General features: G+C 44.6%; 1 protein-coding gene across 2 annotated transcripts in view; it reads right to left on the reverse strand.

Annotated features, from left to right (window-relative positions):
* Positions 1-2,666: 2,666 nt before the first annotated feature.
* fhl3a (four and a half LIM domains 3a) overlaps positions 2,667-22,484 on the reverse strand; it is a 28,191-nt gene continuing 8,373 nt past the window's right edge. Inside the window, exons 1-6 of one of the 2 annotated variants that reach the window (XM_062399516.1) lie at positions 9,101-9,246; positions 8,829-9,002; positions 7,514-7,688; positions 4,660-4,829; positions 4,340-4,526; positions 2,667-4,061 (exon numbers count right to left, since the gene is read on the reverse strand). In XM_062399516.1, the coding sequence (XP_062255500.1) occupies positions 3,910-4,061; positions 4,340-4,526; positions 4,660-4,829; positions 7,514-7,688; positions 8,829-8,984 (840 nt within the window). In that variant the 5' untranslated portion in view covers positions 8,985-9,002; positions 9,101-9,246 and the 3' untranslated portion in view covers positions 2,667-3,909. Of the gene's footprint in view, positions 4,062-4,339; positions 4,527-4,659; positions 4,830-7,513; positions 7,689-8,828; positions 9,003-9,100; positions 9,247-22,484 lie in introns of those variants that run through there. The other variant, XM_062399514.1, reaches the window with a different exon arrangement.

Raw genomic sequence — 22,484 nt, forward strand, 5'->3', positions numbered from 1 at the left:
GAAGCTTGAAAACAGTTTCAGTGTCACAACAGGCTGCAGTGAGTAAAGTCACACATAAAATACTGCACTGGTCATGTCGCTGTACTTATACTATTAATACTTTATAGTGTTTGCACTATTTTTAACAGAAAATAACTTTTTGCACATTTGTGTTTATGTCAAAACCTTTTTTTTCTTATGTACAATCTTTTTAAAGGTTTTTACAGAATCCTCCTGTACCACTCGATTCACTTTATCATATCATACAAACCACTAGCGTGAGAGATGTATATAATGTATATACTTTGCACTTTAAAATATTGAGACCTTAAAGGCTCTAAAAGTAACTCTTTCAATGGGAGCCTATAGAGTAAATGAACATCGATAGATCCATACACAGCCTTTTTTATAATGAAACTATTACGACTCAAAACAAATATGTTAAACTGACTGGACCTTCGTAGACATACATGTTAATCACATCTCATGCACTTCAGTATCTGAGGATAAACGTTCCCTGATAACTTGTGTTGGGGTGAGAGCAGAGATCTTGGAGTGATAGAGAAAAGTTGGGACCCGAACCTGTTTTTAATATGATTCTATCAGCCTCTGTCGTCTGCTGATGCTTTTTATCGAGCCAACTCTTGGCTGCTGCTCATCAGTCAGCTGTAATCTGACTTCCTGTAAATGTGACGCAGGATGGCAGAGAGTTAAGAGCGGAGAAATGTTCCCTTGTAATTTAATATTCGAAGAGAAAAATTTGCCTATTATAGTAACAGCTTTCCATTGATTGCTCTCTTTTCCAGCACAGAGAACAAATGGCCTCAAGAGAAATATCATGACTTGACCTCAACCCTAAAAAACTGTGACAGGTTTAAGGAACTATGACAATATACATTCACACTGAAGTGAAGGACAGTCATAGCACTAAATGGCAAACGTTTTAATTTAATAACTTCCGCTAAGGCCCAAAACCATTTTTAAATCCACAGAATCCAGATTTCCACTTGAGTCTTCACCAAAGTTCTCATATATCAGCCCCCTTAAAAAGCTGGATTTTTCCAAACCCGATCTTGCGATGCTAAAGAAAGTGAAAGTGGACCCCCCCCCCCCCCCCCCCGATCCACATCCACACCTACATTTGAAATCTTCTCTCCTGATTCACACCACATCCTTCCCCCAGGTTCCGTGCTGATCCGTCCTGTAGTTTCTGAGCAGTGAAAACAAACCTGTCTTATTATTAGCTTCATTCGGCAAAGTCCCACTTTGTGATTCAGGCTGAAAAGACGAAAGTTCAACAGAGCAGCTGAGTTTCAAATAAAGATAAATATACAGAGCTGTGCAGGTTTTCTCTCTTCGGGTGAAGTTCTAAATGACAGGACTGGCAGACTGCCTCACGCGACAGAACAACCCGTCGTGTTCAGACTCTAAATACAAGGCCCACTGTTTGTTTTTGCATGGTGGATGTTTCAGTGAAACGTCTGAGAGGGAGTGAACTGGGCTCAGTTACTGGGTGCACACTCCTAGTCTGGATTCTGGGTGACTGGATGGTGAAGTGGGTCAAAGACGGAGAAACGGGAAGAGAAGGAGTCCTGACTGGAAGGCAGCTACAACTTCATATCAGCAAACAGCACAACCCCCCCCCCACACACACACACACATACACACAAACACACACTAGTAACAGCTGTCAGAGTGTATCTTGATCTCAGAGTGTGTGTGTGTGTGTGTGTGTGTGTGTGTAGCATGAGATCCATCGAGCTGCCTCCCTCCGACTCGTCCTGCGAGCTGTCACCCCCCCCCGTCACCTCCTCACAATAAATCCAAAGGGAGACCCCCCCCCCCCCCTTCCCCTATCCCCAGTGAAAGTGCCATGGAGCAACTCCAGATGTGAACATCCTCCCACACTCTTCTCTCTCCCACTTCCACCACCAGTCAACCCCCACCTTCCTCCGTCCCTCCCTCCCCCTTGCAGCTACGAGTTTTCCATTTCCTTTTTTGGTGAAAAAATCAGAATCGGAGGCGGGGAGGAGGAGAAAATTTCGCCAGAGCAGACGGGAGAGTGGATCTGGCCGTGTGTGTGTGTGTTTCATCAAGGCGATCAAACAGTCGACTCAGCATAAACAACACTACACATTCAGCCCCCCTTCTTCACACATACACACACACACACACACACACTGCTAGCTCAACCCAAACCTTAGACTAAACACAACCTTAACCTAAACTTCACATCTTCATCTTATGATATGATTTACATTATGGGAACTTGCTTTTATAATGTGACTGTCTAAACAGACACACAAACACACACACACACACACACACACACACACACACAGATATGTGCTCATTCCCTTTTTCTCTGTTGCACGTGTCCAAAAAAGATGTTAAACCCACTGACACACTTTTTTTACTCTTTTACATGGTTTCTTTCTCTAACACTTTCTCATACTTGCATGCCCTTCCCCTGCAGGATTTACACGCACACACGCACACACAGACACACACACACGCACAAACACACACACAGATCTTTCCTCGAAAGACTGTTTGAACGCACCAGATGGGTTTCCTCTGGTTTAGACAGTAAACACAAGTCCACAGAAAGCTATGAGCTCATAAACCAGTAATGGATACTTCACGTTAACCACAGAGTATAAAAAAAAAGTGCTCAGCAAAGATCAGTCGTTGTAAATGTATTTAATAAGACTTCACAAATAAGACCATAGCATTTACTCGTTTCAATAATCAGTTTAGGTTCATACTGCTTTTGCCTCGATGGCTTAGTTTTCATCTTTTAATCTTAATCTTCGCCAACTCTGACTCACCAGCATCAGCATTTTATTATTTTGTTTTTTTATACATACAAGTTAAAAACTAACAATGAAAAACAAAACACCAACAGTGTTAACAGTAACACAATAATTGCTGTAGCAGATGAAGACACGCAATACACAACCGTAATGCATTTTCAGTTCAGCTTCTTTTTGGGGTAATAAACGCTGGCTCTTTGAGCAAAGGTGATAAAACAAAAGAGATTTGTTAAAACAAATGAAATATGATGAAACGTTATGTAAAATAAGTGTCATTGAAAAGTTCCACAAGCAGATACATAACATTAGAGGGGCTTTTGTGTGTCTCGTGCCATGTCCTTGAATTGTGTTGTTTGTCTGCACGTAACATGTTGGCCAGAGACAATCCAATCCAAAGTGCAAATGACTCCATTGATCACAACTGTCTCACTGTGTTATTACTTTCTGACACATTTTTAAATTGGTCTAACAACAGTGTCACACCTCCTTCTATGTCATTATCTACAGTCACTCGTTCAGGACGCACAAAGCCAGGCGCACATTTCTCGAAAAAGATAAAAAAGCAACATTCAAAATGCATAAAACTGCAGTTATAAGAGCATTAAAACAGTAACTACAACATAGTTAGAAAAGAGTGTTAGGTTTTTAATTCGGTTCTGGATCAGTGTTCGGTGTCTTCTCTTCAGAGCCTGACCTCTACCTGAAGTGGTGATTCATTTATATGAAATATGAAGGGATTGGGTGTTTTTATTTGCAAAGTGTCTAGCACCATGAATTTTTCTTTGGCTTGATAAGTCGTAACATGTAAGCCATGTTATTTTTAAGGCACAGCATAAAGATGGTCGCACAAAATAATGACCTTTTTGGTTAAAGAGGAACTCGGTGGTGTTCACTGCATAAAGACTGCAGCAGCAACACACACAGGGTTTCACACACAAGCTCCTGGTTGGAACTCAGATCCAGACGGGACGGTAAGGGACTGACGTCTTTGTATAAAACAACCTGAGAGGCAGCATTAGTCAGCCTGTGTTACCTTCCTCGGTAATGACCTAGGGGTTCTTGAAATGCTGTGACAAAAGGACGAAAGGGGGGAGTACACTGTGAGTGGGCTGCTCTATAGGTTGGTGTTGCATTCGCGGCACAGGATCCTCTCGCCATCGGGGAAGAAGCCGGCGCCCACCAGGGTCACCGAGCACTGGGAGCAGGTGAAACACGGCTGGTGCCACTGGCGCTCCTCGAATGAGATGTACTTTCCTCCGCCGAAGCCTGGGACAGAAAAACAATGGAATAGATTAAAATCTATACCAAGGCTTGTTGAGGTTAAGTTTAATAATATGTTCAAAATTGTTTATTCTTCAGTTTGCTGGAATTCAGCTGTAAAAAATGCGTGCATCATCATTTAACTGCTTCAAAGTGTCCTCTGTGCAAATATGAATTCCTGAATATTCTGACTGAGGCCCACAGGGGAGATTCCAACATGAGGCTGCTGATCTTTAAGGTATTTATCAGAGTTCTTTGCACATGATCTCATGAGGTGGTCTTGCCTGTGATGGGTTTGCTGCAGGCCTCGCACTTCTTGGCGTACAGGCTGCCGAAGCACTTGAGGCAGTAAGGGCTGTCGTCTCGGGAGGTGAAGTGTTGACCCGCCAGCTGCGTCTTACAGCTGGTGCACACGAAACACTCCTTGTGCCACGGCTCCTCCCGATAGGTCACGCCCCCTTTAGCCAGGGTCTGAAAAAAAGACACGGGTCAGAGGTCAGGTTGCGGTCACTTCAGGGTTAATGCCACTCCGTCTCTCTCTTTCATGGTTTCTTTAACTTGGTTTTCTGAGGGGATTGAACTGTCAGCTGAGAGCCGCGCTGACCTTTTTACAGCGCGTGCAGCGAGGAGCGAACTTGTCCTCGTAGCAGGAGACACAGTAGTGCTCCTCCTTGTCGGGGATGAAGGACTTGGAGCCAATCGGCTGCTCGCAGCTGTGACAGGTGAAGCAGCCCTCGTGCCACGTGGAGCCGCCGTACTCCAACTTCCTGGTGCCTGGCAGAGAGAAAGGGAGATGACAGGTGTTAACAGTGACCTTAACCTTTGACCACCATCTTTGTTTGTGCAAAGTCGACATAGGAGGAGGAAGGGGAGGAGCCTGACTGAGAGCTGGAGGACACTACGCCCCCACCTACACCTGCACCCACCGGACGGTACCAGCTGTCAATCACACTGTATCCACATCACGATGCCTACTGTGCTTTATCATATTATCGAAATAGTTACATTTTTTGCCACAAGCAGAACCCCCCCTGCTGGTCATTGGAGAGAATACACGTGTCAGGCACTTCTGAATTAGCTGTACTTTTCGGACCTGGTGTCAACATCCATTTTTATATCTATGATCTGACTCAAGTCAAAGTGATCTTGACATAGGAACTTTCCAAAATTGAATAAGTACCAACTAATATCTAATCTAATAAGTTCATACTTGAGTCCGAGAGAATTTGATGAAATTCCCTCGAGATCACGTTGACAGGATTAGGACGGACTGAAAACTAACAGAATTACATTTAACTGTTTATTGTGAAATCCACTTTTTATGGTCCTTCACAAAACCATTTTTATATTCTTTGCTGGTAACTTTACTGAACTATGAAACTCATGCACTGAACCACAGGCCCCAAAACGTCTTTCCCACTGCAGGAAACTGGCGTCAGTCCTTACAAGACAATCCATCTCCTACCCCTCCGCTGTTGAGTTCTTTATTGGACTGGTTGGTTTATTCTATGGTGACGCAGTGGTTTGCGAGGGGGCTGACATTTTGTACTTTGTGCTGTCTGCAGATTGCTAACGTTTCAGCGCTCCAGGCCGTGTGCTGCGGTGTCTCTAATCAAAAACACAGAAATCCCCTTCTGAAGCATTCCAGGTTATAAGCTCACAGGGAATGCACGGGCTCAATGGTGACCGATTAGCATTTTGGTACGAGAGTTTTTTTGCACAAACACAAACAAACATGAACAAGATGAACTCCAAAACAAACAACTCCTAATTACTAAGAGGAGTTTCACAAGAGGAAGTCTCTTCACTGAAAACAGGCTTTGCAAACAATGGAAGTTCAGTTCTCTCCAGTTTTCATGTTACTTTTCTATACTATGTATAAAAAGTGTGCGACACAGGAAGATGATCATTATCTGAACAACAATACAACGTGTGCACGACAGTTTTATCTGATGGAGCTTTTGAACCAAGCAGCCTTCGAGGAATCTGTTTACATGACTTTGCTTTTAGTTTCTTTAAACCCTCCTCAGCCTCGGTTATTTAATGAGCTTTAAGTGCGTGTGTGTGTTTTCTATGATGGAAATGATAGAACAGTGAATTCAGATGTGAACTTTTTATGTTTCGAGGAAAGTTTTTACTTTTCAGAAATGCAGCACAACTGGATCTCAGTCTTCCTAAGTTCATCTATATAAGACTCCTGTCGGGCCCAATGTCAAAATGTCCTGAAATCTGGGTTTGGGCAGTTTCTGGACTTTTGCCTTTCACATGTGAAATTCGCAGATTGTTGGATTCTGATGTGTCCGGAACATTCTGGCGAGGAAGGAGCACTTCAGCAGGTCATGCAGGAGGCAGGACATGACGTATAAACTCCTCTGTGAACAGGGCAGTGTTTTTGTCTAAAGCATATTAACTTCAGCATCGGCTATTATCGTCAAACAGCTCAAAGTCGTTTTCAGCATCTTCTAAATTTGTTTTCACTTTTTTCATTTTGAGATTTTTTTTTATTCTTCCTGTTTCGTGTCCATCGCATGTTAGAAACATCATCAACACGTCTAGTCACTTGTTGAACATTCTTTCTACTAGTGCAACTATCTACAGTAGAAATAAAGATGGACGTCATGGACTCTGGACTGACTGCCTTTGGGGGATCTGGCTTACAGACAACAAGTCAAGTAGATTGGAAATTACTCAGAGTAACCCAGAGACCCTCGTCTTCCTCACTTCTCCTCCAATTTAATTTCTAAAAACCTCTTTCCTCACGTTATCTTCTCGATCTGTTACTTTATACTTTTCCTCTGTCCCTGCCTCATCGAGTTTGCCATGTCATCATTTTCCAAATCATTTCCCTTTCTATCTTCAATGTTTATTTTGTATCGTACATGGAAAATGTAATGTGAGACAAAAAGAGTGATGCTTAGTGGGTCAGTTAAGTTACATGTCAAGTTCACTTTTTTGCAAGGTACTCACTGTTTTATTTAATTACATTTTTAGTCTGGTGCCATTTTATAAGAACCATACTCCTAAAACCAACTGAAAAATTATTCTGTAGCAAAAATATCATTTAATTATGAAAAAAAAGGTAAAAGTATTTCAGAACAAATTAAACTAGAAGGCAGTGCATATATCTGTACCATATCCGCGTATATGTCACATGTATGGAGATTAGATATATATCCTGATCATTATCCACATACTCACCAAATTTGACCAACTACTGGATAATATTGGCTACACAAACCAGATTCTTTTGCACAAAAATCTTCAGAAATCATCTTTTCGCCGATAAATTCATGAATAAATTATAAAAACGCTCAGTTAAAGCCTTCTCTCTACAAGTGATGGGTTCTTCCTCAGCTCCTTCCACAAAGTTTCAAGAAAATCGGTTCAGTAATTTTTACACGATCCTGCTAAAAGTCAGACAACCAGTGTGGAGGTACAGGCCCCTGTCTCCTTCCTACCTGGCATCACAATCTTGTCGCAGGCCACACACTTGGAGGAGAACTCGTTACAGTAGCAGTCGTTGCAGAGCAGTGCGTCGTCCTGGCTGGTGAACGGCTCGTCCGCCAAAGAGCGGTCGCAGCGGAAACAGCGGAAGCAGTGCTCGTGATAGTGTCGGTCCTCATAGAAGAGCTCCTGGCAGCAGAACGCAAAGAGAAACACTGGAGGTCATTTCACACAATTATAAAAACATTATTGACCTTAATTGTGTGTCCTCCAAAACATTTATCATTAGAAGTTTCAGTGTGTAGGATTTACTGGCATGTAGCCTTGGAATTACATATTGAACACCCTATGTCCCCTTCAAGGTGTTCAGGAGAACCTACACTTCTAGTGACGTGTGAAGGGCTCATTGTAAAGTGATGAAAACACACAGATATTTGATTTTCAGGTGATATCACACTAATGGAAACAACATTTGTGTCAGTAAATAGCCCCAAGTCCAACACAGTAGCCATTTAAGGATCCAGACCTCAGTCATCTAGAGGAAGCAAACACAGGAAGGACTTAACCAACCAGGGAGTACAGAACCGTCCTGTGTCAAACTGACCAGCGTTAAGTGAACACACCGTCACAGTCAGTGTGTGGCTGCCCTGCACGTATTGTACTTGTGTGCATGCTTCTGTTTAAACAAGGATCGGGGTGAAGTGAATGTCTTGGGGAGAGCGAGCCAAGAAAGGTCCCGGCTCGTCCGCTGCCCTGGAGGAAGTTGACGACTCACAGGCCACATTAGCAAAGTAAACTTCCACGCACCACGTTCTGTAAACTCAAATAAGTCGCATATTTCAGACTTAAATCATCCACTCTGTGTTTGTGTTTTCCATTAAGCGAAGATTGAATTTTAACTTGATTGAGGGGGAAGATGGAGACGTTCCCTCATGCAGCATTTTTACAGTCTAGCCCGTTGGCTTATGTGGACTTAGTGGAAATTGCCTCTGTAATTGGGAGTTAAATTAGCCTTTACTGTGTCTTGCCACACAGAATATATAGACACGGCTCATTTGCCTTGAATTACGCACCATTAACATGACATAACTTCTGCTGTAGCTCCCGGAGGCCACATCGAGACATGATATAAAAAATGACTTGAAGCTAGTATAGTTCTTCTTGATGTGATCTATCTTCATATACATGCTCTCAGTGTGGAAACACTGAGGGGATATGTGGAATTCCAATTAATTTTTGTGAAACTCTGCACGAAACTCTTACTTCATAGTGTTATTGTGCAACAGACAGCTGATTGCATGTCTGATCACGCTATAAGAGATTCCTTACCCTTGCATCATGGGCGATCAGCTCCTTGCACTCGTCACACGTGTTAGAGAACAGGCTGTCGTAACAGGGGATGCAGTACGGGCTGTCATCGGACTGGATGTACTTGCGGCCGTACAGGGACTCTTTGCAGTTGACGCAGTCGAAACGGTCGGCCATTGTAGATTCTCCGCAAGTCTAGAGCACACAAAGAAGAGAGCGACATTTTGAAAAACAATCGGAAATTAAGCAGAACCTAGAAGAGGAGGGACAGCCTTGAGAAATGACGCAGTCACCTTTCTCCAGTGTGGCAGTTCACTATAGACTCTCACCGCCAATATTTAAGTTGTAAATATTTTTTGGCTTGTACCAGCGAAGAAGCTGAGCTCAGACAAAACACCCAGTGCGAGTGGGAGCAAGTGGGAAAAACGAGAGAAAGACAGGAGAGAAAAGAGAGAGCAAGAGAGAGAGTCCTGAGAGTGAGTGCAGAATGCCTGTTAACTTTTTTTACTGGTGTGTGATGAAAGTGCGGGTGGACGCAGAGGGAGGCGATAAGAGAGCGAGCTGTCACTTGATTCTCCTGCACTAACAAACCCGACTCTTTTCCTGTCGCCGTCCACCGCTCGGAATCTGCAGACGTGAGATTGGGGCAACGGAAAAAAAAGAAAAAATAGAAAGTTCCGTCACGTGAGGCCCACACACACACCGCACGCACCTGTAAATATTTATGAGGCATGAATCTGTTTGTGAGTAAAGCGTGAAGCACGAACTGATGCAGAGCCCCGGGAAGTATTTGTGTTCTGGTGTTTGTGAACGTGACTCAGTAACAAGTGGCCTCCTCGCGGCGTGAAGGAGGGTTCCCGTTAAAGAACGTGGCGCAATAATCACCTCTTATATAATAATCAAATTGACACAATTGACACACACACACACACACAATCCACATTTGCAAGAGCACAAGCGGAATGTATAAGCACGAGGGGCAAACACGCACACACACTCCTGCACAAATGTACACGGCGACACAGAAAAAGGAACGAGGAATAAAAGCCAAATCTGTCATGAAGGAAAACTTCGTCCCCGACTCTCGAGTTTCATCCGACTCAGCCCTTTTTCCTTTTTTTGCGAGACACACAAGCTCTTAATGAGTCAGGGGGAGAAAGTTCAGCACCGTCTCCCCCCAAACCGGAGAGTGCTCTCTTAGCCAGCCCCCCCCAAACACCTTCAAACACTTAAAGACATCAATTTAAAACTGTACATGCCTGGACAGCCGTGTGTGTATACACTGGCCTGCATCACTGCCCTGCCATAACTCTCCACCTAATGACTGAATGGATACATCTTAAGTATCTGATGTCAAATATTATCGGATCCATCTGGGGCTCGTGGCAAACTATCAGAACAAGCAGCCGCGGTTGACCTGTGTGCGATCGAGGTGCTGAACTCGCAAGTCTAAGTCGATTTCTGCACATTTGACACTCCGTCCATCAGAGACTTCCAGTGACGTTCGCCATCAGCCCACATTAACCGCGGCGTGGAGATTAGATCAGCTAAGTGTACAGCTGAAAACGAGCACAGTGACCTTAATGTTATCTGCAGTGCCAGGCAGGTATGTGCTGCTCCCGGTTGCCAGGTGAGGGAACGAGACGGGGCATGACTCACGGAGCCGGGAAAGGCAGCGCTGTGACGTCCAACGTCAGCTTTCATTTCCAAAGCACACCGGGCTGCTGTTCATTACCCTCCCACGGCTCATTTGTGTAATCCTCATATCCAGTTTTACTGAGAGGTTGTAGAAAGTAGGTCATGAAAGGTATAAAGGAATAAAGTACAGCGCGAGCTCCGACAGGATGATGAATATCTGAACGCAGATGTCTGACTCGTCTAAATCCCTGTACCTGGGATGGATCACCCGGTGTTCCTGGATGCCTCACATCCCTGCCATTAAAGCCCCATGCAGCCTTGGCTGGTTCTCCTCTCTACAAGTGTTTAATGGTCTCCAGTGACGTGTGGGTCTGAGCTAGAATAACTCGTTTGATTGCAGTCAGGTAAAGGCTCCGTGCACCCGAGAGGATTTTAAAATCTTGACAGACCACACACACAATGATGCATTTAACAGCTTTTTAATACTTATTTTAAATACACACCAGATGATTCAGTCAAGACGCTGGACCACACACTTGTTAGTGGGATTACAGAGCGGTGATCGGGACTTAGGTCATCAAGCGTGACTTTAGAGAAACACTAAACAGTGACGGACTGTAATCGTCAGCTGGTTGTACTTTTGTGTTGTGTTTTGAGCTGAAAAACAAAATGAACAAAAGAAAAGAAAAGCTGTAGATGAAGTCATGGCTGAGAAGATAGAACATGGCTTATAGATTTTGCAACATGAGCTGGAGGTTTATTGTTTATTGTTTGTCTAGTAATGGGGCTGTAGGTAGAGGCTAGAAACCAGTGATCATTAGAAATGTAGTAATATTTAAATTCTCTGACCTTCTACTGCAGAGGGAATCATAATTTGTGACATTTGAGCTCATCGTCATTGGGTATTTCAAGTTTCTGCTCAGACAAATTGGGATTAAAAAACAGGGAGTCTCTGTTTCACAAAGAAAAACTAAGATAATGTCTGTGTTCACCTCTCGCAGGAGGATCCTTTGGGCAGATAATCTGTTCAGACTATTGTCAGCAGCAGTGAATGAAACACAAAATCAACCCAATTATCCTCTAGTGTGTAGTGAACTCTCCAAACCCTGATACATGAATACAAATTTCTTTAACAATCACACACAGGGCTTGACTTCCAGGTCTTAGGTTTTACATTTCACAGAGATTCACCCTGAGTATCAGTGTTTTAGCAGACAACGCAGAGCCTGGACTGAACTCTAGATGATACAGGCTCTCACAGAGAGGAGCATGACGTCAGTGCACCGACCCCTGGGGTGACGGACTAAGACATGACTGCTCGCAGACACCGCTGACCCAAAACCCACCAGAGGAAAAAGACTTGGATCATCTGGATGATCCTAGTGAACTCTGGTCCCGAGGCCAGTTCTCACAGGGCTTTGTATCTACTACTGTACACGTCCACTTCTCGCCAAAGGTCCAGCTCCTTCTTGTCCAGGACCCAGTGACTCAGAACCCCCCTCCGGGTTAATAATGTTCCCAAATACCAAAGCTGTGACTGAACTCAGCCCCCTGAGAAAACAGTGGGCTACAAGGAAATCACCACTTACTCCACACTGCACAATAGTCCAAATGTATTACACAGAGTTTAATTATGGTACTGCAGCACAAAGTAGGGATCGTTGTTTAATATTGGAAACAGTGGATTTCATTCTCTTTAAATGCACCACAGGGAGTTCACATGATAGATATATATATATATATATATCACATGCAGCTATATGGGTCAGTGTGAGTGACTCTGCAGAAATTCATCCACTCAAACCAAAGTATATCTCCAAACCAGACGTATTTTTCCATGAACTTCACAGAGCGTGTTCATGGTTCTCCGAGGATGAACCCTCTACACTCCCCTTGCAGCTCTATCACATCAACAAAGTTTTTCCACTTCACTGAAGAAATTTCTAAATCTAAATTGCCTTAAAAGTACAAAACCCTTTCTGCTGGGGCGTTCTGTGATTCCTCTCATTCCAACCTTTCGCCAAACGCTGCAAATATAATCAATCAAATTGGCTTTGGCCGATGCTCACAAGGAAATCAAGATTTACTGAAGCTGTTGCCACAAAGACGTAACATCTTTAGCCTGTCCAAGAGCTAAATCCATCCATTCACTGTAGTTTATCCTCTGAGGGTCACAGGAAGGAGCTGGAAGCGGGTAACACCCTGGACCGGTTGCCAGCAGGCCAACATTGGCCTATGGACAATATGGAGTCTCCTGAAAACCTCACCACAGTATAAAAGTCTTTGGACGGTGGGAGGAATTTGGAGTACCGGGAGAAAACCTGCGGCAACGCAGAAAGAACATCTTCACACAAACTCCACACAGAAACATTCCGGCCAATCAGGAGAGACGTTGCTAACCACTGCCGCTCTAAAGAAGAACTTAAGATGAAAGAAAACCAAACTCCTCCATGTGTTACTGATTCCGTACAACTCGTAAACAACATGGGATGTGAAGAACCTTTTAACTTCCTGGACTTGTCGATAGCAGAGGAATGCCAGGGCTGCACAGGAGGGTGGGGTTCAGGGCCGGTTGTGAGGCACCACTGAGCCTCTGACCAATGCAAACAAGCCGACTGTATGCTGTTGCTGGGGGACATAGTCCTGGTTGCTCGCAGATACCCTGTCCAGTCCAGTCCCACGGGCAGGCCTGTTAATCCCCTAGCCCAAACTTTGCTTGCTCTCTGTTTGATTCCGACCGATCAGTCCACAGAAACCCTCCTGGAAAACAAGATGGCAGCTCTTCCCTTTCTTCCCTCTCGTCAGTTGAGAGAATCTGCTTGTAACATATCTGTTATTACTCAGACTAAACAGAGCACTTGACATTTAACATTAGCAGAGGGGAGAGTTCATCTTGACAAATGTCAGAAGAGGGGTCCTGGACAAGCAAAAAGACATGTGACACGCAGTCCAATGCATTATATTCAGTTGTGCCCACATGTTTTAAATAAATGTACAGATATCAATAACTCTCCTACAGAGAATTCTAACATTAAACCTGTGATTTGAAACACTTTACATCTCTTTGACCACTCAAACTACTTTACTGTACAAGTCACATTCACACAACAATTCTGTATGCAGCAATGTTTGATTCACAGATAATTTACAAACTGTCATCAGGGGCAGTTTAGGGTTCAGTGCCCAAGGTCAGTGGACTAGAGGAGATAGGGATCGGCCTAATCTCTGGTAAGTGGCCGACCCGTTCTACCTAATGGCCACCTGGTAAAACTCTTCTAAAAAGAGAATTTATTCAAAATAACTTACTTTGTTCCCAAAAGGTAAACAGAACACATAAAATACTTGTTTCAGGATTAAGCACAAAGTACGAGTACTGTGTCTTTAAAACACAAAATACACATCTTGTGGGTACACTATTGTAGGACTCCATATCTCCAACATACAGAAGTCAAGAGTGGAAGTGGTGCAACTGTATCCAGCCTGATAACACAACATGACTGGTGGCTGAACACTGTCCCGATCTGGAGAGACAGATGATTTTAAGAGGGTTCAGTTTATCGAGAAAATGGGAAACTTTACAAAAGCTGTCACTATGTTGTTGTATGTCTTCTAAAAAGAAAAACAGAGAGAGAGAGAGAAAGCAAAGGGAGGAACTGCTCTATGTATTAAGCCTGTGTTTAAAAGGTGCACTGTGACTTGTGTACTTTTATGTCCAAGTGGATACTTCAACAAGTGTGGATTTTACTGCTAAGAGTCAGGTCGTATTTACTTAAAAAAGTAGCCGCTAAAAAGCCTCTCGATCACCTTCAACTAACTGGATTTTTTGGCAGCAAATAGACTAACACAAGCAAAGGAAGGAGTGTTCTGTCCCCTGCAAGCACACAGGACTGTTTCCCTTCAGGTCCCGGAGAGAGTGATGTAGGAGCAGAGAAGGAAATCCAACATAACAAAGGGATGAGACGAAAGCAACAAAAACAAAACAGCGACATTTAGCTGTAAATGAACGCTGGAGCAGGACCTTAAATCTAAAACAATCTCAAACGTGAACCTATAGGAAAGCACGTCTTAAATCACATTAGAGGACAAGTGGAACGGCTGCTTTTGGATAAACACATATCATCACATTTCGCTCTGTCTGGTGCATGGACATCTTCCAGACACAGTAAAGCTCCTTGGCCGGGTTTAGGACGGGGAGAAAAGTACAGCACTGGACACTAAAGTATATCATTTGAGGGCCCGGTTGAGCGTATCGAAAAAATAAAGTACAATGTCCAAAACACACTTGAGACCAAAATCATTTGTGTCTCAGTCCAGTGGCCACTTGCAAGGAGCCTGATGGTGATCTCGTCTGATCTTATTTTATTCCGACCATGCAAGACTTTCCATTTGGTGACTAATGCAAAAAGGAACAAGGCATGAATGCAAGAGTCTTGTTCTAATGGCTCAGAACATTTCTGTTTATGACACAGTGTCAGATGTTTCATATTCATGTTTCTCTTCAAGCGAAGAGCGACTGAGGTCACGTCCTTTCACTCCGAGAGCTAAATCCCATCAACATGACTAATTGTTTTCATGGACAAAAGTGGGTGAAACCATTCTGGTTGCAATAAAACAACACAGGGGCTTGACCCTGGAATCCATTTGCTCTGTGTTAGTCAGACGCTGGGTGCGCTGCTCTTACCGGCTTTCGCTGGATCAGATAAATGAAGTCCAGTAATCGTGAGGACACACATGAGGCCATGAATCTTATCACAGGATGAGGAGGAAATTGCTCATGAAGCAGAGATAATGGCTCGACTCGTTCACAAGCAGTTGTGCCTATTTAGACAAGCTTCAAGTTATGTTGATACAAAAACATTTCAATTCTAATGTTAACGACAACTCCTGTTTACTTGCGGCTGGTAAACAATCTAGTACAATACATTTCTATCACAGTTTAAATCCTGGTATTCAGCTTGGTTGCGACACTGATTCTAAACCAGAGAACCACAAGTGCTATCGTAAGAATGATGTCTGAGGGTTTGAGCAATCTGCCGTCGCCACAGTTTACACTACGGGGTCTCCATTCAGCCTCTGTTCAGATGCTGTTTGTAAACAACCAGTGGCTCTCACATGAGTGCTGTCATTTTTCTATCTCCCCCCCTGTCTTCCATCAGAGGAGACGCCGGGCCCACCCAGGTTCTCGGGACACTACAGGAGCGTTTACACAGGAAGCCACTTCAACCGCCTCGCTTTGAAGAGCGAGTTGTGGCACGGTAGGTGGGTGGGTGTGTGTGTGGGGGGGGGGGGGGGGGGGGGGGTTGTCGTGGGGGCACCTGGGAGCGCTCCTCTGTGGGAGCCTGGGTCAGACGCGAGGATTCAGCGGAGGCTGCAGGACCAGACACTGCAGCGCTAACCTGTTATTGTCCCTGAGCATTTAAACACCAGCTGGTGTGGAGTGGGAGGCGACACTTGGCTCAAATCAAAGCCGGCATCATAAACACAAAGCAGGGAAATGACTACCTGCCGCGGCAAATGTCCCCACGGCCTTTGTAATTTGTCCCTTTTTGGCAACTTTAACGACAGTGCAAGTGTGGGTATATGACTTGATGTCTTTTAATATTAGCCTTTGAATGTGTTGTGTGGTGCACGACTGTGGCATTAGAGGAGAGGCTAAGCTGGCCTGAAAGACGTGTGCGTCAAACCTCGTGGACTCAATTATTAAAAGAGGATTTTACAGTAGTTTCTGTGTACAACAGATAAACAGAGGCACAGCACGTCTCCCGCTAACGTGTGTGGCTTTCTGCTCGAATCATAAATTTGTTATGATCTTGACACGGACTTGGCTCAGTGGGACTTGAGGACGTGCCGGCGGTGGAAGACGCCATATATGCACGGAACTGTCCTCTGTCCCCGTCTCCAGCCCAGTGCTCCACAGAACTCCGCCGACACCAAACAATAACATCGCAATTACTCCAAATCACACGGTGCCGTCCCCAGCCGCCACGGGGGAAAGATCGGAGTGAATGTGCATTTATTTTTATATCACTCTGTGCGGATGGTCGGAGGAACTACATTTTTGGCCTACATTTGTCTTCCTTTGAAGCAAAAAAGCACGCTGCCATACATTAGTGCTTCACATCTGGTTTGCATCGGGGAAACTATGCAGTCAACTCCTGTGTGCCAGTGGAGGTTCTGGAGAGTCACTGCCTGGAGAACGCTCGAAAAGGGTTGTCCGTTTTTTTTTCTTCCTCTCTGTGCTGGTATTTGCCGGTAAGTGTGTAGATGGCAGAGGGACGACTGGAGTGAGAGTGAGTGAGGAAAGAGAAAAGCAAATGTCGAACCCGAGCATGAAAAAAGAGATCTGGACAGTCTGCTGGCTGAGCTCCGGTTCCACTTTGAGCTGGTAAACAGTGTGATGAGACCAGAGGAAGTCAGGAATGCAGAAACAATAGAGTTAAAACACCAATAATCAAGATTTAATGCTGATGCCTGCCAAACAGAAAAAAGTAGTGTCACATGAGATAAGCATTTATAGCTAAAACAAATCTAGGAAAGGTGCTGAGAGATCTCAGGGGAGCAGTTGCGTTACTGTTGCGGCGGCTACTTGTTTTAGAATAAATAAGTAGAGAAGAATTGTCTCTCCATTTGAGACACAGTGTATATTATTCCTCTTTGGACAAACAGTGATTAATCCCCGGGACCCCTGTACTCCAGAGTTTCCCAGGGCAGAGTCAAGCCCAAAAATGGTTATCTTAGTCACTGTCCTGATGTCTTCACATCCTCCCTGTCATCCCCGGCCCTGTGATCCCAGTGATAGGGCTTCCCTTTGAAATCCGAAGCCGGCCCTGTGTAGTAGAGAGCCGTTTCTGATGGGACACCTGTTTTGTTGAGCAGAGGACAGTGGACCTGTGCATTGTGTTTGATAAAATCTGTTTAATTTCATCAGGTGTACCACAGCCCATGTCTCTATCTGAATCCTAACAGAATCAGGAGGGGCGGGGAGACTCTCACTTCCAAGCAGTGGATGAGGACGTTGCTTCAACGACACAAACCTCTAGAGGGAAATCCAAAAAAGCCCCAGTGTTGTTTATCTTCAGCGGGAAACAGAAATTGAATCTTTAAACACAACAAATGTCCTCTCAAGTCACCACAATGGAAAATCTACAACTTGGACCGCTCCTATAAATAAAACAAACTGCTTTAAGGGGGAGTTAGGGGCGAGTTCATCCACCTTTGATTCCGACATGTCCTAATATGAAATTCAGGTGCATGCCTCCGAGCTGTTGCTGCCGAGTCCAGGACCGTGAAATCTGATCACAGAGGATTCTGAGAATGCTTTGACGTTGTTGTCCCCGCTTGCTGACATGATAGAAGATTGGTCATGCTCTACTTTTTCTCGTCTTTCTGCTTCAGCTGTAGAACTGAAGCCTGCAGCCTTGTGGCCTTGATACTAAGCCAGAGTACTGTCAGTTGTCTCTATCAGTTGCTGCGTCAGTGGAAAATGGGGAATTTCACTCACATTTAATGGAGTAATCTGTAAGAGGGGGCATTCACAGTTTCACACCCTCCTCGTTTTGTCCGGATCTTCTACTCTCCCTGATTTTCCCTTTAGTCAGAGTCAAAATAACAGGTGTGCCTCAGACAACAAGAACGATATGTGGTTAGGGAAGTTGAGAAAGCCGTAAACAACAGAAGAAGAAGCGGAAGCGGCTCGCAGGAAGGGGTGGAGGCCTCTGATGATGCGTTTTCATTTTATGACATTCAAACTGAGTTGTTTTTTTCTACAGATCAAATGTAAACAATGATACAAAGACACAAACTGTTGTTTAGACCATGATCTGGACTTTCAATCTAAAGTGTCACTCAGTCCTGGTATGAAAGAAAATACTCCAACTCCACCCTATTAGCTCAGCGGATTACCTTTGCACTTCCAATGCAAACCAAAGGAACCTGATTACAATATGATCCAACACTAGATTTAATTCAATTTAAAGTCCACCAGACAAACATGTGCTGACTGTTGCAAAGAGGAGAATAGCTGCATCATCATTTTGACTTAAATGACCCCTGCTGATTTATGTACCAGCTCCGTGGCTATTTGTAACTCACAGGTATTGAATACCGAGACTAACTGAGAACCAAAGAAACACAAAGAAAGTGGCTCCAACAGACCCCTGGTCAGTCCCAGGTGGTCTCCTCGTGTTGCAGAGTCAGCACAAGTAGCCTGGACATCAAGGAGCAGGGCTGAAGTTTCACAGACTGCACACTCAGCAACCTAAGCCACACACACACACAACTGCACAGTGCACACCCACAACTGCAAGCGATTATTTAGAACTAATTTGGACTTGTGGCTCGTGGCAGCGGTGATGGCACCTGACCCTGAGGTTAATGCCCAGACGAGAGGGCGTTATCTCCTCCTTAAACATACGTCCCAAAATCCCAAGGCATGAATATTCCGCCTGTTGTCACAAGCAGGTGGATGAACCCAATCCCCGCGTGCAGAGGGCCTTCATGGGTGTTATACATTACGAGCAGCGAGGAACAATCCACATTTTTAACAACAGCTGCACAAATTATCTCCCGCAACCGCAACAGAGCAAAAAAAAAAAAAAAAAAAAAAGCTCACCTCTCTCCCTCTTTGACTCTGTAGCCCGGAGAAAACGGGTTCATATTGAGAAAAAATAAAACATTGGCTCAGAGGAGCAAAGGGGAGGGCCCCTGCCAAATGTGAAAATGACTTGTAAGTCATTTCCAGTATATGCAGCCATTTTTCCCCATCTCAGGCACATTTCTATGGTGACGTGTAAACAGTGCCCTCATTCCCGGGCGCCGTAAACCTCCTGGCAGTGACGTGCAGCTCTCGTTTCATCCTGCAGGGCGGTGACTGAAGGCACAACCCAGCGTTTTATTGGGGATGCTGCGGCGGTGTTAAAAATTGACGAGTGGTGCCATAAAGAAATATTGAACCCATCAGGAAAAAACTGATATCATATTAGTACGTCCTAAACTTAGATCACGTCCACGTTTCTAGACTTTCTGACTATATTTAGAGCGGAGCCTGCTCTGCACATGTAGAAGATCAGGTCCAACTGACTGCACAGTGCGTTAGAGTTAAATGCATCCTGTCTTGTGTTTATTGCAAATCACAGCAGTGTCAAATCCCACAGCATCTAAAAATAGATGAGATAATGATTGGTTGACCTCTGAATCATCCCTGTGCACCGTTTCCCTGTCGTAAAAAACAGAATGTCTTCTTCCTTTGCTCTGGTATTTGGAGCGAGAGCCAAATGTGGGTTAGTTTCCTCCTGGGCAATGAACCCATTCACCAATGTGGAGTTGATAACAAGTCAGTGTGGAACCCGCGCTGTGCTTCTTCCTGTTCCCCCGGACCAGGGACATCTCTGGGACTCCTCAGAAAGGTCGGACACACACATCTCCAAACACACTGAAGCAATGAGAAACAGAAGTATTATTAGTCTAAACACACTAACGCAGTCTTGCATGAGGACAAAGCCACACAGGCGCAGAGCCACCTGCAGCCGTGTGCACGCGCAGACACACACCTACCGTATCATGCATGCACACGGGCGCACATGTGAACACACAAAGCTGAGGGCAGATAGAGAGATCAAACAAAAAAATAAACACAGCAGCCAAACTGGGGGACAATGGCCGACTTGTGCAGGAAGAGCAGACACAGCGAGCAGCTGCATACACACTGCAGCAGTTTGTTTAGGTCCCTATGTGGGGACTTCCCGTCGGGTGTAATTAATTAATGTTTACAATCCCCCGGCTTTTCTGCTCGCACACATGAAGCCGATAAGATCAAACAATCTGACATATTTAGGAAATGAGTTCCAAACAAAGTGGCAAGATCTTGGTAATAAGAATCCAAACGCATCAAATTAGACAATTCATTTAAACCAGACGTACAAACTAGGACCGAGCGCTGCCAAGCCAACCTCCTCAGTCCTGGATCCGCACTAGAAGAACAGAAGATGGAAGCTGGACTCGTTCAAACAATGATGTCATCATTACTAGAGCAACTGGAGAGAGATTTAAACAGCAGAAGATCATTAAAAAACTATTTCCATCCAGTCTCGCTTGAGATGCTGTACAATTTTCCTGATAATTCTGCACAATGAAGCGAAGGAGCGGTAGCCTGACTCTGCAGGAATACTCTCCTGACCCAATTTTTATGATCCCAGACCGGGACCACCTCCTTTGTGTTTGTGCTGTAGCTTTGACCTCCAGATAGATGAGGAGTGAATCACATGTGCTGCAAACCAAATGCCAAAAATTGCCACGAAAATCAGGAAGTGCCTATGTGAGTGGTACACAAGCGGAGCCGAGTGACCTACGGGTCATTCCTCCCCCCCTCACTGTACTGCAGGGAGAACGTCCCGGCTCTGAAATGCAGCACGCCGGCCGTGTGGCTGGAATGAGCTCGCTTCAAAAGGTTTCCATAAATCACTCCGCCATGCACCTAAAGCTGCCTCCAACCGCATTCATTCATTAACTCACCCAGCCAGGCTGAGATCACACCTTCTGACATTTCTTTTTTATATTTATGGTTTGAGTTTTTGCTTCCAAACTCAGACCTGTGATAGAATTTGATCGTGCAGAGTCCGACCATTCAGCGAATCAGATTCAACCGGCAGAGGACCAGGAGAGCAGCAGTGCTAGGTGGAAACATGTTCTCAGCTAAAACTGATTAGTCATTGCATCAAAAACAGAGACAGTGGGTCTCAGTGGGTTTATCTGATGTTCAAATAAGTCGGGAGAAGAGCTGCAAGTTCAGAAATCCTATAAACAAGTTTCTCGACTTTGCCAGGAGAGACCTGCAATCCGTCAGGTCCTTATCTCCCGGCGTCACACACTGGAATCTCTTTATCATGCAGCCATGCAAAACTCCATTCATCCTCTCCACCTAATTCATTATGGGTGATAAAATGCAAAGTCCCTGCCGCAGTTGTTAAATGGAGAGAGACGACGTGAAAACAGGTGCTTTGGTAAACACTGATAGCGTGGTTGAGTTATGTTGCTTCCCAAGCAGACCTGCCTATCGCTTCGGATCTATTAACCGCGACTCTCGTTCGACCTCGTCTGCTTTTATCCCGCTCTTCTTTTCCGTAGAGGGGTATTCTAGGGTTCCAGGGATGTGGGAATAGTACTCAACACAAAGCAGACACACAAACGGAGAGAAAGGTTGAAGGCCCTAAAGCTCTCCTCAAGGCTTTCGGCCTCTTCATCGATCAAGTGAAGTGTAAATTGATGTCACACGTCGTGTAAATTAACAGGACATATGGCTCATCCTTTATTACTGGATGACCAGAGACCAACTTCACCAGTAGATGAAGGTTAAACGCTACACGGCACAAAGCTAACGCACAGCGCTGTGCAGAGGCACCGCAACACTCTCCTAACTGATCACCACAAGCACGACTATGACCATAATCCATCATTAAGCATGACTGCTAATACTATAGGACAGGTTTTATTCCATTCTCTTCTCGGTAACCATTAAACCTTACACAGTTTCCACTCACCAGTGTTGAGAAAGCGTGCAACGCGATGAGGGATGGGGGTTTTGGAAAGGGGGGGGGGGGTTGAATACTTCCACGGTGAAGTCATGGGGCTTGTGTCATTGGCCCTCCGCTGTGCTTTGCTCACCGTCTGGCCCCCATTTTACCCATTGATCTCATTCCCATTGCCAAAACTGGATGTGGTTCCGTTTGAAGTCGACTGTTTAGGCCCATTAAAGCATCGACAGGATTGCAAACGTATGGTGGACCTCAGGACGAGTACAGAAAGAAAAAACAACTCGGTGATGCTGGTCAGACTAGTGAGAGGATTGGAGTTAACACAATATGAACTCTTTAGTCGTGTCCATCGAGGTGTGAGATTTGGTTTTGTTCGGTATTAAAGTCTGAGTTCTCTTTCCCTCCTGACATCACAGAGATGACCAGTTCTGATTGTGTTTAAAACTGAAAGTCTATCTAAAAATCATTTTAATGATCTCTCTGTATCTCAGCTGCCTGTTTAAACTACTCG

Source organism: Platichthys flesus, chromosome 11, assembly GCF_949316205.1.
Source record: "Platichthys flesus chromosome 11, fPlaFle2.1, whole genome shotgun sequence".
NCBI lineage: Eukaryota > Metazoa > Chordata > Actinopteri > Pleuronectiformes > Pleuronectidae > Platichthys > Platichthys flesus.